The 12,282-nt window shown below is 38.6% G+C and overlaps 1 protein-coding gene and 1 non-coding gene across 6 annotated transcripts in view; both read right to left on the bottom strand.

Moving 5' to 3' along the window:
- LOC131517343 (coiled-coil domain-containing protein 170-like) overlaps window positions 1-12,282 on the bottom strand; it is a 51,799-nt gene that overhangs the window by 38,213 nt on the left and 1,304 nt on the right. The window contains exons 1-2 of one of the 5 annotated variants that reach the window (XM_058739301.1): window positions 7,071-7,552; window positions 4,703-5,058 (exon numbers count right to left, since the gene is read on the bottom strand). The exons of 1 other annotated variant lie outside the window; for it this stretch is intronic. In XM_058739301.1, coding sequence (XP_058595284.1) covers window positions 4,703-4,948 — 246 coding nt within the window. In that variant the 5' untranslated portion in view covers window positions 4,949-5,058; window positions 7,071-7,552. Of the gene's footprint in view, window positions 1-4,702; window positions 5,059-7,062; window positions 7,553-12,282 lie in introns of those variants that run through there. 3 more of the 5 variants (XM_058739302.1, XM_058739305.1, XM_058739306.1) reach the window with 3 other exon arrangements.
- LOC131518567 (small nucleolar RNA U3) lies at window positions 7,600-7,806 on the bottom strand. Its single transcript, XR_009265213.1, has one exon. It is a non-coding gene; the product is annotated as a small nucleolar RNA U3 (small nucleolar RNA).

The raw sequence follows: 12,282 nt of genomic DNA on the forward strand, positions 1-12,282 counted from the left end.
TTGAAAAAAAAAAATTAAAAAAAAAAAATAAGTAAAAACATTAAAAAAAATTTAAACTGGTAGAAAAGGAAAAAATGGAATGAAAAATAAATACAACAAAACAAAAACATAATCAGTTTTTGGCACGAGAAGAGGAGGAAAAGGAAACAGAAATATAATGGGACAATAGAGTATGCATAATGTGGGGTGTCTGGGTGGCTCAGTCAGTTAAGTGTCTGACTTCAGCTCAGGTCAGGATCTCATAGTTCTTGAGTTCGTGTCTCATGATGGGCTCTGTGCTGACAGCTCAGAGCCTGCTTCAGCTCCTCTGCCTCTCTCTCTGCTCCTCTCCGCCTTGCACCCTCTCTCTCTCAAACATAAATAAACATTGAAAAAAATTAAAAAAAGAATATGCATAATGTAATGACAGATATACATCCAAATAGTCAGTAATATCTATAAATGTAAATGAACTAATCCTTCTAGTTAAAAGCAAAGATTATCGACATTAGTTGAAGCAAAAAACTGAAAAACCATATGACAACTAAGAGTTTAATAGGTAAATAATGTGGTATATTCATACAATAAAATACTGCATAATGATGGAAATTAATTTTTCATTTATTATTTTTTTTATTTTAGAGAGAGAGAGCACACACAAACAGGGGAGAGGGGCAGAGAAAGAGAGAATCTTTTTTTTTTAAGTTTATTTATTTTTCGAGGCGCCTGGGTGGCTCAGTCAGTTGAGCGTCTGACTTCAGCTCAGGTCACGATCTCGTGGTCCGTGAGTTCGAGCCCCGCGTCGGGCTCTGGGCTGACAGCTCAGAGCCTGGAGCCTGCTTCCAATTCTGTGTCTCCCTCTCTCTCTGCCCCTCCCCCGTTCATGCTCTGTCTCTCTCTGTCTCAAAAATAAATAAATAAATGTTAAAAAAAATTTTTTAAGTTTATTTATTTTGAGAGAGAGAGAGAACCAGCAGGGGAGGGGCAGAGAAAGAGGGAGACAGAGGATACAAAGTAAGTTCTGAGCTGTCGGCACAGAGCCCAACATGGGGCTTAAATTCACAAACCTTGACATCATGACCTGAGCTATAAAGTCTGATGTTTAACTGACTGGAGCCACCCAGGTGCCCCAAGAAAGAGAGAATCTCTTTTTTTTAAAAATTTTTTTTTTCAACATTTTTTATTTATTTTTGGGACAGAGAGAGACAGAGCATGAACGGGGGAGGGGCAGAGAGAGAGGGACACACAGAATCGGAAACAGGCTCCAGGCTCCGAGCCATCAGCCCAGAGCCTGACGCGGGGCTCAAACTCACGGACCGCGAGATCGTGACCTGGCTGAAGTCGGACGCTTAACCGACTGCGCCACCCAGGCGCCCCAAGAGAGAATCTCTTTGATGCAGGGCTGGATCCCATGACCCTGGGATCATGACCTGAGCCAAAATCAAGAGTCAGGTGCTCAAATGATTGAGCCACCCAGACACCCCAAAATTATTAATAACTGTAGTAATTATTAATAACTGCATCAACACAAACTCACAAAGCAAAAGAAAGCAGTATAATTCAATTCAAATCAACTTTCAAAACCGATAAAAACATGGATTAGGGATACATGTATGGGTGATTAACTAGGAAAAGAAACAAGGAATGACAGATGCAAAATTCAAAACACCTACTACTTTGAGGTTTAGGTGGGAGGAAAGGGATTTAGTTAGGAAGGGGCACACAGGAAGCAGATAAGGCAATGTTCTGTGAAACTAGGGAGTAAGTTCATAGGTATTTGTTTCGTTATCTAATCTGTGTGTATACATTTTGTAATTTTCTAAGCATGACGTATTTTTTAAAATAAATCCATACACAAAGCAAAGCCACGTATTTTTAAAAGATGTGTATATATATTCAAAGGCATATATCAAATATATTAGATTGAAATGGGATACAAATGGAGATTATGGGGAAAAAAGTAAATCACAACCTTACACAGAAAGATGACAATATACCATGAACTAACATGAGTAACTTGACAGCATACCCGAGATCCAAAATAAGAGTAAACTGATTAAAATGTGCTAGCTATCTTATTTAGTACATTTCAATCTCCCATCCAAGTACTAACCAGGCCCGACCCTGCTTAGCTTCCAAGATCAGACGAGATCGGTTGCGTTCAGGGTGGTATGGCCGTAGACTAGTACATTTCAATCTCACTAAGATTTATTTTTTTTAAAACAAGGAATATTTCTTTTTATTCCCTCTTTTTTTTTTTAGTTTTTTTTTTTTTTAATCCTTTTTTATTTTTGAGACAGAGCATGAGCAGGGAAGGGGCAGAGAGAGAGACACACAGAATCCGAAGCAGGTTCCAGGCTCTGACTTGTCAGCACAGAGCCCGACGCGGGGCCCAACTCACAAACCGTGAAATCATGACCTGAGCCGAAGTCAGACACTTAACCAACTGAGCTACCCAGGTGTCCCAGTCTTTTTATTCCCTTTTAAGACTAAAGCTAATATAGTTAGCTTTCAGGATTTAAGAAAGTCATGTACAAAAAATAAGCATTATTTTTCCTTGCAATATCACTGAGACTTAAAACACCAATAATAAAAATAAAAATAATAACTATTATTTCCAGTTAGGCTTTTGGTTCATAAAAATAAGCAATATACAACCTACAATTTATTTTTTGTATATAGTTCTTTCAAATACAGTTTGAAAACTTTTTATTTCATAGTTTAAAAGATATGGATAAGGAGGCATGCCGTAAAAGAATACGCAACTGCGGCTTGTATATATACAGAAATTAAAATATATAAAAAATGTGATATATTAATTTGTAATGAAATTCTATGCAGCAGTTAACGTTCACAGACTAAACTAATGTGAATCAAAAAGAACAACTTTCAAAAACATAAGATTGAATGCAAATAGCATGGCAGAAAGTTATGTCTAGAATACCATTTATGTAATTTTTTAAATGCCCAAAACATTAAAAGCCTTCATATATATGCAAGAACATAAAGATTATATATACACTTAGTTCACAAGAGTTCTCTCCCAAAATGAAAAAAAAAAAAAAAAAAAAGGCCCAAGATGGCCAAATAACACTTTCACAGAGGTTTGTAATAGCAGCTGCCTGGGGCACCTGAGTGGCTCTGTCGGCTGAGTGTCCAACTCTTGGTATCAGGTGGGGTCATGATCTCACATTTCCCCTAACTGGGCTCTGTGCTGACAGTGCAGAGCCTGCTTAGGCTTCTCTCTCCCTCTCGATCTCTGCCCCTCCCCCCACCTCAAAATAAATAGTTAAAAAAAAAAAAAAATAGCAGCTTCCCTAACACCTCCATATCTCACCACCCCAGACCCTGGGGGTGCTCACCCCACTTCAGTCTAGTATCCAAGATACCTAATGCTCAACAGCAGAAACTCCAAGGCCTGCCCCAGTGCTAGGAATGGCAAAGATTCTTACTGGTTGATGTCTGATCTTGTTAAATTTTTATTTTATTTTATTTTATTTTTTTTTTTAATTTTTTTTTTTTTTTAACGTTTATTTATTTTTGAGACAGAGAGAGACAGAGCATGAACAGGGGAGGGGCAGAGAGAGAGGGAGACACAGAATGCGAAACAGGCTCCAGGCTCTGAGCTGTCAGCACAGAGCCCGACGCGGGGCTCGAACTCACGGACCATGAGATCATGACCTGAGCCGAAGTCGGACGCTTAACCGACCAAGCCACCCAGGCGCCCCTGATCTTGTTAAATGTTTTATATCATCCGTCCCGAGAGCTGGGGATGGGATCAAAAGTTACACAATGGTCGTCAACTGTTACCAGTCAAGTTTAATCTCTTTTAAAAGAAGAAGTGAAGCAAACTGGGGGGGGGGGGGGGGGGTGTCAAATATAAATCTGTGCAATGGTTACGTGTGTATATACATGTATATGTAACATTTCTTTATCCATTCATCCACAACTTATTTTTACTGTAAAACATTTCCTCTCCTAGCAAAGCAACTAAGCTTGTGATTCTCATTTAACCCCAAATGGGGAGTAGGAAATAAACTACGCTAGTCTGCATTTTCACCCCAAGCTCAGACTTCATCCCCGAAGAGCTGTATGCTAAGGACAAGGTGGATCTTTCTAGTGATCTTAAAAACATCAATGGAAGGGACATCAACTGATACAAGAGGATATGTAACCTTCAGAAAGATTCTCATTAGGGTCTAGCCCTAATAAAACAAGGCTGTAAACCAAGGAGGTAATATGGTGCATATGGAGGTAATATGGTAAAAGGTAACAGGACTCAAGACTACTTAGTTCTGCCCCCAAATCACTGTGGCCTCTCTAGTGCTGTTTCCTAATTTGGAAAATGATAGAGTTGGATGAAATTAATTCAGAGGCCCGTTAGAGTCTATTTTTATGTTGTTTTGGGATTATTGGGCCTCAGTGAAATGTCAGAACCACCAAAAAGGCAAATATAAACAAAATCCACTTTGAGGTTCCATTAGATTTAGTTGCTTCACTGTTCCTTATTCTAGAGTCAAGCCGGGAATCAAAAGAAATGAGAGTTCATTTGACCTCACATCTTAGATCAGTCACTAGCAAAGACATAAAACGGTGCTCGCACAGGCAGGTGGGCAAACAGAACTGGACTTTCCTTTCTCCTGGCCCTCAATTGTGCAGGAGTTGTTGTACCTCTGTCTTCTAAGAACAGGGCAAAAAAAATAAATGCCAGCGTACAACTCACCACTGGGCTATTTTTCTGAGATGTGAGAGCTGATAGATGCTTGGCTTTTGATGGCTTAGCCTCGTGGAGCTCTTTGCTTTGGCCAGTAGCAAGGCTTCCTGGATCTGAGTGGTTTAAAAACTGGAGAGGGCCTGACATGTTGGAGATAAAAGAAGCATGAAACAGATCTAGTAATGGTGATCCAGGTGCTTCCAAGGAGAGTCTGCATAGAGCAGTCAGGAATTGCTGCTGAGGTATGCCCAGCATCAATAACAATGTCTTTAGGAAGGTTCCACTTCAGATCCACACACCTTAGCCAGACTTGAGAAGGAGACGCCTGCTGAACCTGTTGCTTGGAGACAAGGCAGATCTACCTTCTAAAGATCAAATCATGGTTTAAATTGTAACTGGTGGAAACAGCCTGCTAACGTGTATATATATGTATTCATATCATATTTAAACGCTACTTATGAATCATATCTATGGAAATAAGACTTGCAAATAGCCTTCATTTTCAGTTTCTCTATCAGGATCCCTAACTATATCCCTCTGGATTCAGCCAAAAGATAAAAAGTCTAACACGAGTTCATAACGTAGCATCTGATAACTCATAGTGCTCTTTTTGCCCCAGCAGAATGTAACTTTACATTATAATTTTCATAAATTCAATTTCCCAAGAACTTCAGTACTGCCTTAAATCCATATTCCCTACTCAGTTCAACTTCATATATTATCTTTCTTTTCTAACGTTAAAGTAAAGGCAAGAGTGGAAAGCCATCTTCCAAATTAATGTTCACATTTTATTAGACAATAAGAGATTTCTTTATTAAGAAAAGGAGATTTCTTTTTTAAGATCAGGGGATGTATGAGGGAAGGGGAGGAGAAAGCCACATTTAGAAAAACTGAAGGCCAGAGGGCTGCATGTAAGTGGGGTATGTGTTTCTTTGGCTGGTTGGTATCTCCCAGGAAATTAAACTTTCCTAGATTAAAGGCATTTTCACAGAGAAAAAAAAAAAATCAAGATGTGTGACTTGAATAACATGGAACAGAAAGCATGAAGGCCTGATTTTATTCACTAACCCTGAAATCCATTTTGAAATTCCTGTATTATTTCATTCTTTTGATATTTAAGGCAATTACTAAAGTACAAATATCTCTGAGGCACCTGGCTGGCTCAGTGGGTGCAGCACGTGACTTGATCTCAGAGTTGTGAGTTTAAGCCCCATGTTGGGTGTAGAGATTACTTAATAAAATCTTAAAAAATAAATAAAGTGCAAATATCTCTAATGAGACTTTAGTGTTTTCCTCATTCTTATCATTTAATACCTACAATCATTACTACATTCCTTTTCTAAGAACCAAAGAAGAGAATTGAAAAACAACTTAAGTTTTGGTGAATGAAAAGGGAGAATAAATAGCTCCTAAATTCTGGAACAAAAATGATAGTGGAGACAAACGTCTCCGTAAGAAATCTAGGGGCACCTGGGTGGCTTAGTTGGTTGAGCATCTGACTTCGGCTCAGGTCATGATCTCACGGCTCATGAGTTCAAGCCCCATGACGGGCTCTGTGCTGACAGCTCAGAGCATGGAGCCTGCTTCAGATTCTGTTCCATGTCTCTCTTTGCTCCTCCCCTGCTCATGCACTGTCTCTCTCTCTCTCTCTCTCTCTCTCTCTCTCTCTCTCTCTCTCAAATATAAATATAAAAATTTTTTAAAGAATTCTATCCTTTACTTTTATTTCCTTACATTTTATGAAAATTATGCTCTATTAAAAACAAAGTTACTTAATGAGTTTCATTCATATTGCTTCTAAAAACCAGGCTATATTATTATGTGGACCAAACTATACCTCCAAAAGCATGAACATATAAATTCTTCAATATCAGTTCAAATACCACCTCAGTCCCCAATTCCTGCAAGGTAAGGGTAATCTCTTTCTCTAACTCTTGTAGTGTATGACCTACACCTTCCTTTCAACTGTTACCTCATTCAATGTTGGATTATGTAAAAATATTATCTCTCCTACTACATTAAAGGTACCTAAGAGCAGGATCTATTTCTGGTTTATCTCTATCATCTCAAGAGTAGGCACAAAAAATACACATTGAACAACTAAAGAACCCAACAGAAAAAAAAAAATTTCCTTAATACAAAGTTAACTCATATGGGTAATAGTACTGTTTTCCCAAACTAACCTTATATAATAAAAATGTATTAGGAGACTACACAAAATAGAGCAATATGACAGAATTATTCTGTGATGAGAGGTTCCTAGATGACTATTCTGTTTTTCTATTCATTTAAAAGATGTATCAATACTTCAAATGAGAAAAGATACAGTATGCTACACTTCACTATGCTTCAGAATGTAAAAACCATACATTTTTACCATATCAAACACAAGAGAAAAGTCTGAATTTAAGTTCAATTCCCAGAAGACACTTCAATTGTACAAGATGAGTAGCAGCCTGGCAAGATTTGCCAGTAGAATGTTTGCACAACAAAGAAGCTGTTTCTAGGTGAACGCATCACAGAACTCCAAGGAAGGGAAAAGTCCTTCCAAAGTGACGCAGTAAGGTAGCCCATGACTATTTCCTTAATTAATGACGTGAAAGCACAAAGCGATTTTCATCAAGCACTAGTAAACCTAAGAACTCTGAAGAAAGTGATTCCCCTGAAAGTAAACCTTCCAGAAAATTTGGGGCCTTTTGTGAAATTCTTGAAATAGGTGAAACTTTTGTCTCCAATACCTCATTCAGGGAAGAAGTACTTTGAGAGGAAAAAATGATTTGATTCAATCTACTATTTCTAAAGCAGAAGATGATTTGTCTGCAAAACTGATATTCTAATTCTAAGCAAATACTTTTTTACACTAGAGAAAGTGTGTCCCTAATATGTTTTTTTTTTTTTTTTAAGAAACCACCCAGACCATGTCCCTTCCTTCTTAATCGCTCAAAGGAGGAAAAGAACCATCACCAAGGGTAAAAAGCAGCTATAAAAGCAACACCAAAGCCAGCTTCATGCTCAGGAAAGGACACTGCACCTCCTCCCTGTGGTTGTAAGTACTCTACATGTTCAGAGAAACTTCTCTAGTAATGAACTACAGAAATGATCCCTGGGCACCTGGGTGGCTCAGGTCATGATCTCATATTTGGTGAGTTCAAGTCCCACATTCAACTCTCCGCTGACAGAGCGGAGCCTGCTTCAGATCCTCTGTTCCCATCTCTTTCTGCCCCTCCCCCACTTGAGTGCACACGCTCTCAAATAAACATTAAAAAAATTAAAAAAAAAAGAAATGCTCCCTGAAAGTATAGTCTTCCTGTTATGTATTCTTGATACCAGAATCATTGGGATTATACTTTAAATGTCAGCTTCTCATCTTCTTGGTTCTCAGCTCTGCCTGCACATTAGAATCTCAACAAAAACTTTTAAAAAAATACTGATACCCTGATCCCGCCCCAAATTCTGACTTAATTGGTCTACACTGGAGCCTATGCATAACTTTTTTTCCTCTAAAGCTACACAAGTAATTTTAGTGTTGCTTTAGGGTTGAGAATGACTGTTGTACTATCTTCATTTATAAATATTAAAAATGAGGCAGCACAAAGTGATATTCATTGGAATGAGAGTAATAGTTAATAACTAACCTTAGAAAATAAGCAGTATAATTTTCCCCTAAAACAAGATTTTAAAAATTATATCCCTAAGCAGCAGGAATAGAAGCATGAACAAGACAGGAAATGTATTACAAAGCTTACATTTCTGGTGGAAAAAGTGAACAAGTATATAAGATTATTTTATATAGTGATAAGAGTTGTGAATAAAATAGGCTAATGTGACAGTTATGAGTTAAATGAGTAGGCAGGCAGCTTTTGATAGTATAATCAAAGAAGGCCTGTTTTACATATATTAACATAAATTAAGTCATATTATACATTTTATTGAATAACCTGAGTTTATCATTTAACAAAATGTGAAAGCTATCTTACACATCTATATGCATCCATTACATATGTCTATTGCTCCTTTAACCACTGTATCCGTCCTGATGAAGATTTTTTTACTACTGAAATCAACACTGTGAGGAACACTTTTATACATTTGTACACTTTTATACTCCAGGATAAATTCCTACAAGTGAAATTACAAGGTTAAAGAAAGCATACATTTAAGTTTCTGATAGACAGGATCAGATTTTCCTCAAAAAGTTTGGAACAAATGGAGCTTCTGCAAAAGGTTGCATTTTTTTTCAAGCAACTGCCATTAAGATCATTTGGATAAAAATATTTTGTCTTTCTATTCTCTGTGAAATTATTGATTCTCAATCTTTACCTGATCCGACCAATTTGCAATATATTTGAGTTACCCTTTTTCCCATAAAACACTTTCTTTACCTGTCTTCTAAAGCAGTATGCCTCTGTGGTTTTCCTCATAACACACTGGACTCTGCTTTCTTAAAAAAATTGTGTTATGTTTATTATTTATTTTTGAGACAGACTCAGCATGAGCAGGGGAGTCAGAGCGTGAACAGGGGAGGTTCAGAGAGAGAGGGAGACACAGAATCTGAAGCAGACTCCAGGCTCTAAGCTGTCCCCACAGAGCCCAACACAGGGCTCGAAACAATGAATCATGAGAACATGACCTGAGCTGATGCTTAACAGACTGAGCCACCCAGGTGCCCCTGAACCTTGCTTTTCAATCTGCTCTCCAGGTTCTTCCTCATTTCTTGAATTCTAAACACTGAAATATCCTGGGGATCAGTTCTTGGTCCTTTCTCTACCTACACCCATTCCCTTCATGGGCTCTTATCTAATCTCATGGACTTAAATATCTATTTCATTTGGATGTCTAAGAAGTCTCTGAAAACATCTAAAACTGAATTAAAATTCAAAACCTGCTCCTGCCACAGAGCTATCTTATTTCAATTCAATATATGACAACTCCATCTTTCCAGTTGCTCGAACCAAATCCATTCTCCTACACCCCAATTTCTTCTTTTCAAACAGGCTTCTGCCCAAGTCAGATTCCCCAGAGAAGCCTTTCTTACCACATTTCTAAAGCAGTACTTTCCGGGGCGCCTGGGTGGCGCAGTCGGTTAAGCGTCTGACTTCAGCCAGGTCGCGATCTCGCGGTCCGTGAGTTCGAGCCCCGCGTCAGGCTCTGGGCTGATGGCTCGGATCCTGGAGCCTGTTTCCGATTCTGTGTCTCCCTCTCTCTCTGCCCCTCCCCCGTTCATGCTCTGTCTCTCTCTGTCCCAAAAATAAATAAAAAACGTTGAAAGAATAAATAAATAAAACAGTACTTTCCTGCCTCTTAACCACCATTGCCCATCCTCTCAGCTTGTCTATTATTTTTTTTGTTTTTTGTTTTCAAAATTTAATGTCTATTTATTTTGAGAGATAGAAAGTGCGAGCAGGGGAGGGGCAGAGAGAGAGAGGGAGACATAGAATCCAAAGCAGGCTCTAGGCTCTGAGCTGTCAGCACAGGGCCCGATGCAGGGCTCAAACTCACACGCCGTGAGATTATGACTGAGTCAAAGTCAGATGCTCAAACGACTGAGCCACCCAGGTGCCTCTCAGCTTGTCTATTTTTTTTTTTTTTAACATTTATTCATTTTTGAGAGACAGAGCATGAGTGGGGAAGGTACAGAGAGAGAGGATGACACAGAATCTGAAGCAGGCTCCAGGCTCTGTGCTGTCAGCACAGAGCCCGATGCGGGGCTCGAACCCCAAATGGCGAGATCATGACCTGAGTGGAAGTCAGATGCTCAGCCGACTGAGCCACCCAGGCGCCCCTCAGCTTGTCTATTTTTAAAAAATGATATGTCAACATCTAAAATTAGAGCATATATTTCTTTAATTGGTCATTGTTTTGTTACCAGAATATTAGCTGGGGACAGGAAATTCATTGTTTCACTATGGTATCTCTAGCACCCTGAGCAGTACTTTTTTTTTTAAGTTTGTATTTATTTTTGAGAAGGAGTGAGAGAGAATCCCAAGCAGGCTCTACGCTGACAGCACGGAGCCCAACGTGAGGCTCAATCCCACAAACTATGAGATCAAGACCTGAGCCGAAATCAAGAGTTGGATGCCACCCAGGCACCCCAGTATTTTTTGTTGTTAGCTCAGTAGCCACTCAATAACCATTTGTTCAATGAATGAATGAATGAATGAATGATATAGGTCACATAAAGATATTTTTATTGAAAACCAGGTTGTTGAGGTGGAAAAGACAATATATTTAGAGACGAAGCATCAAGGTTTGGGGCCTGTCCCAGGCACAGCTATACAGCTTTGGGCAAGTTATCCTTCAAAGTCTATTTCTCCAGCTGTAAATTGGGGTTTTGCCATCTTCCTCAGCAAACAAGACAGCTGAAATAGTCAATATGTACTTGGTATTATAAGCCACAAAAGTTTCACTACCTGAAATTTACCAGGAACATTTGCTTCAATTTTCCTCTTAATTTTACTTGTTTAGGTCAAACACAACATAAGGGTATGTGTTCAGAGGTCCTTATATTAAGTTATTACATTACATCACTATATTATATATTATTTAAAAAAATTTTTTTTAATGTTTATTTTTGACAGAGAGAGAGACCAAGCACGAGCGGGGTAGGGGCAGAGAGAGAAGGAGACACAGAATCCGAAGCAGGCTCCAGGCTCCAAGCTGTCAGCACAGAGCTGATTCGGGGCCTGAACTCACGAACCGTGAGATCATGACCTGAGCTGAAGTCGGAAGCTCAACTGACTCAGCCATCCAGGCGCCCCTATTATTATTTTTTTAAGTAGGCTCCATGGTCAGCACGGAGCCCAACACGGAGCCTGAACTCACAACCCTAAGATCATGACCTGAGCTGAGGTCAAAAGTTGGACACCCAACTGACTGAGCCACCCAGGCACCCCCATATTATGTATTATTAAGTTGTACTTCTATTTTGTCTACTTGTGCAAACTTTAAGAAAGGTAAAGTAAATGCAATTACTAGAAAAAAATTCACCAAAAAATTTTTAATTCTACTGGTGGTGGTTGTACAAGTCTGTAAATCAACCAAAAATCATTCAGTTGTACACTTAAATCAGGTGAATTTTATGGCATATGAATTATATCTCAATAAAACTGTTAATAAAACAAAAAAAGAGATTCTCTGACTCTCTATACAAGGCTACTGTAAAATATCCTCGGAATTTAGGAATAAGGCCAAAGTCACCTACCAAAAGCCCAAAATTAAAAAAAAAAAAAAAAAGAAAAAAGGTCAGAAGATGAGCTCTGCCATTAGTCGAAGCATGACACTGTAAAAGATGTTTTATAAGAAACCCAGATATTTGGTCAATCCAAAATGACCTGAACAAAATCACTATCTCAAAGAGGTATCTGCACCCTCCTGCTCATCAAAGCATTATTTACAATAGTCAATAAATGGAAAAACTTATTCCCATGGAAGAATGGGTAAAAAGAATGTTATACACAATCCAACCCACCTACCCACAAGACTATTAAAAAAGGAAATCCTGCCTTTTAGGATAACGTGGACCTTGAGGGCATAGGCTAAATGAAGTAAGGGACAGAAAAATACTGATATAATTTATATGTGGATCTAAA

The sequence above is a fragment of the Neofelis nebulosa genome, chromosome 7 (genome assembly GCF_028018385.1).
Source record: "Neofelis nebulosa isolate mNeoNeb1 chromosome 7, mNeoNeb1.pri, whole genome shotgun sequence".
Classification (NCBI taxonomy): Eukaryota; Metazoa; Chordata; class Mammalia; order Carnivora; family Felidae; genus Neofelis; species Neofelis nebulosa.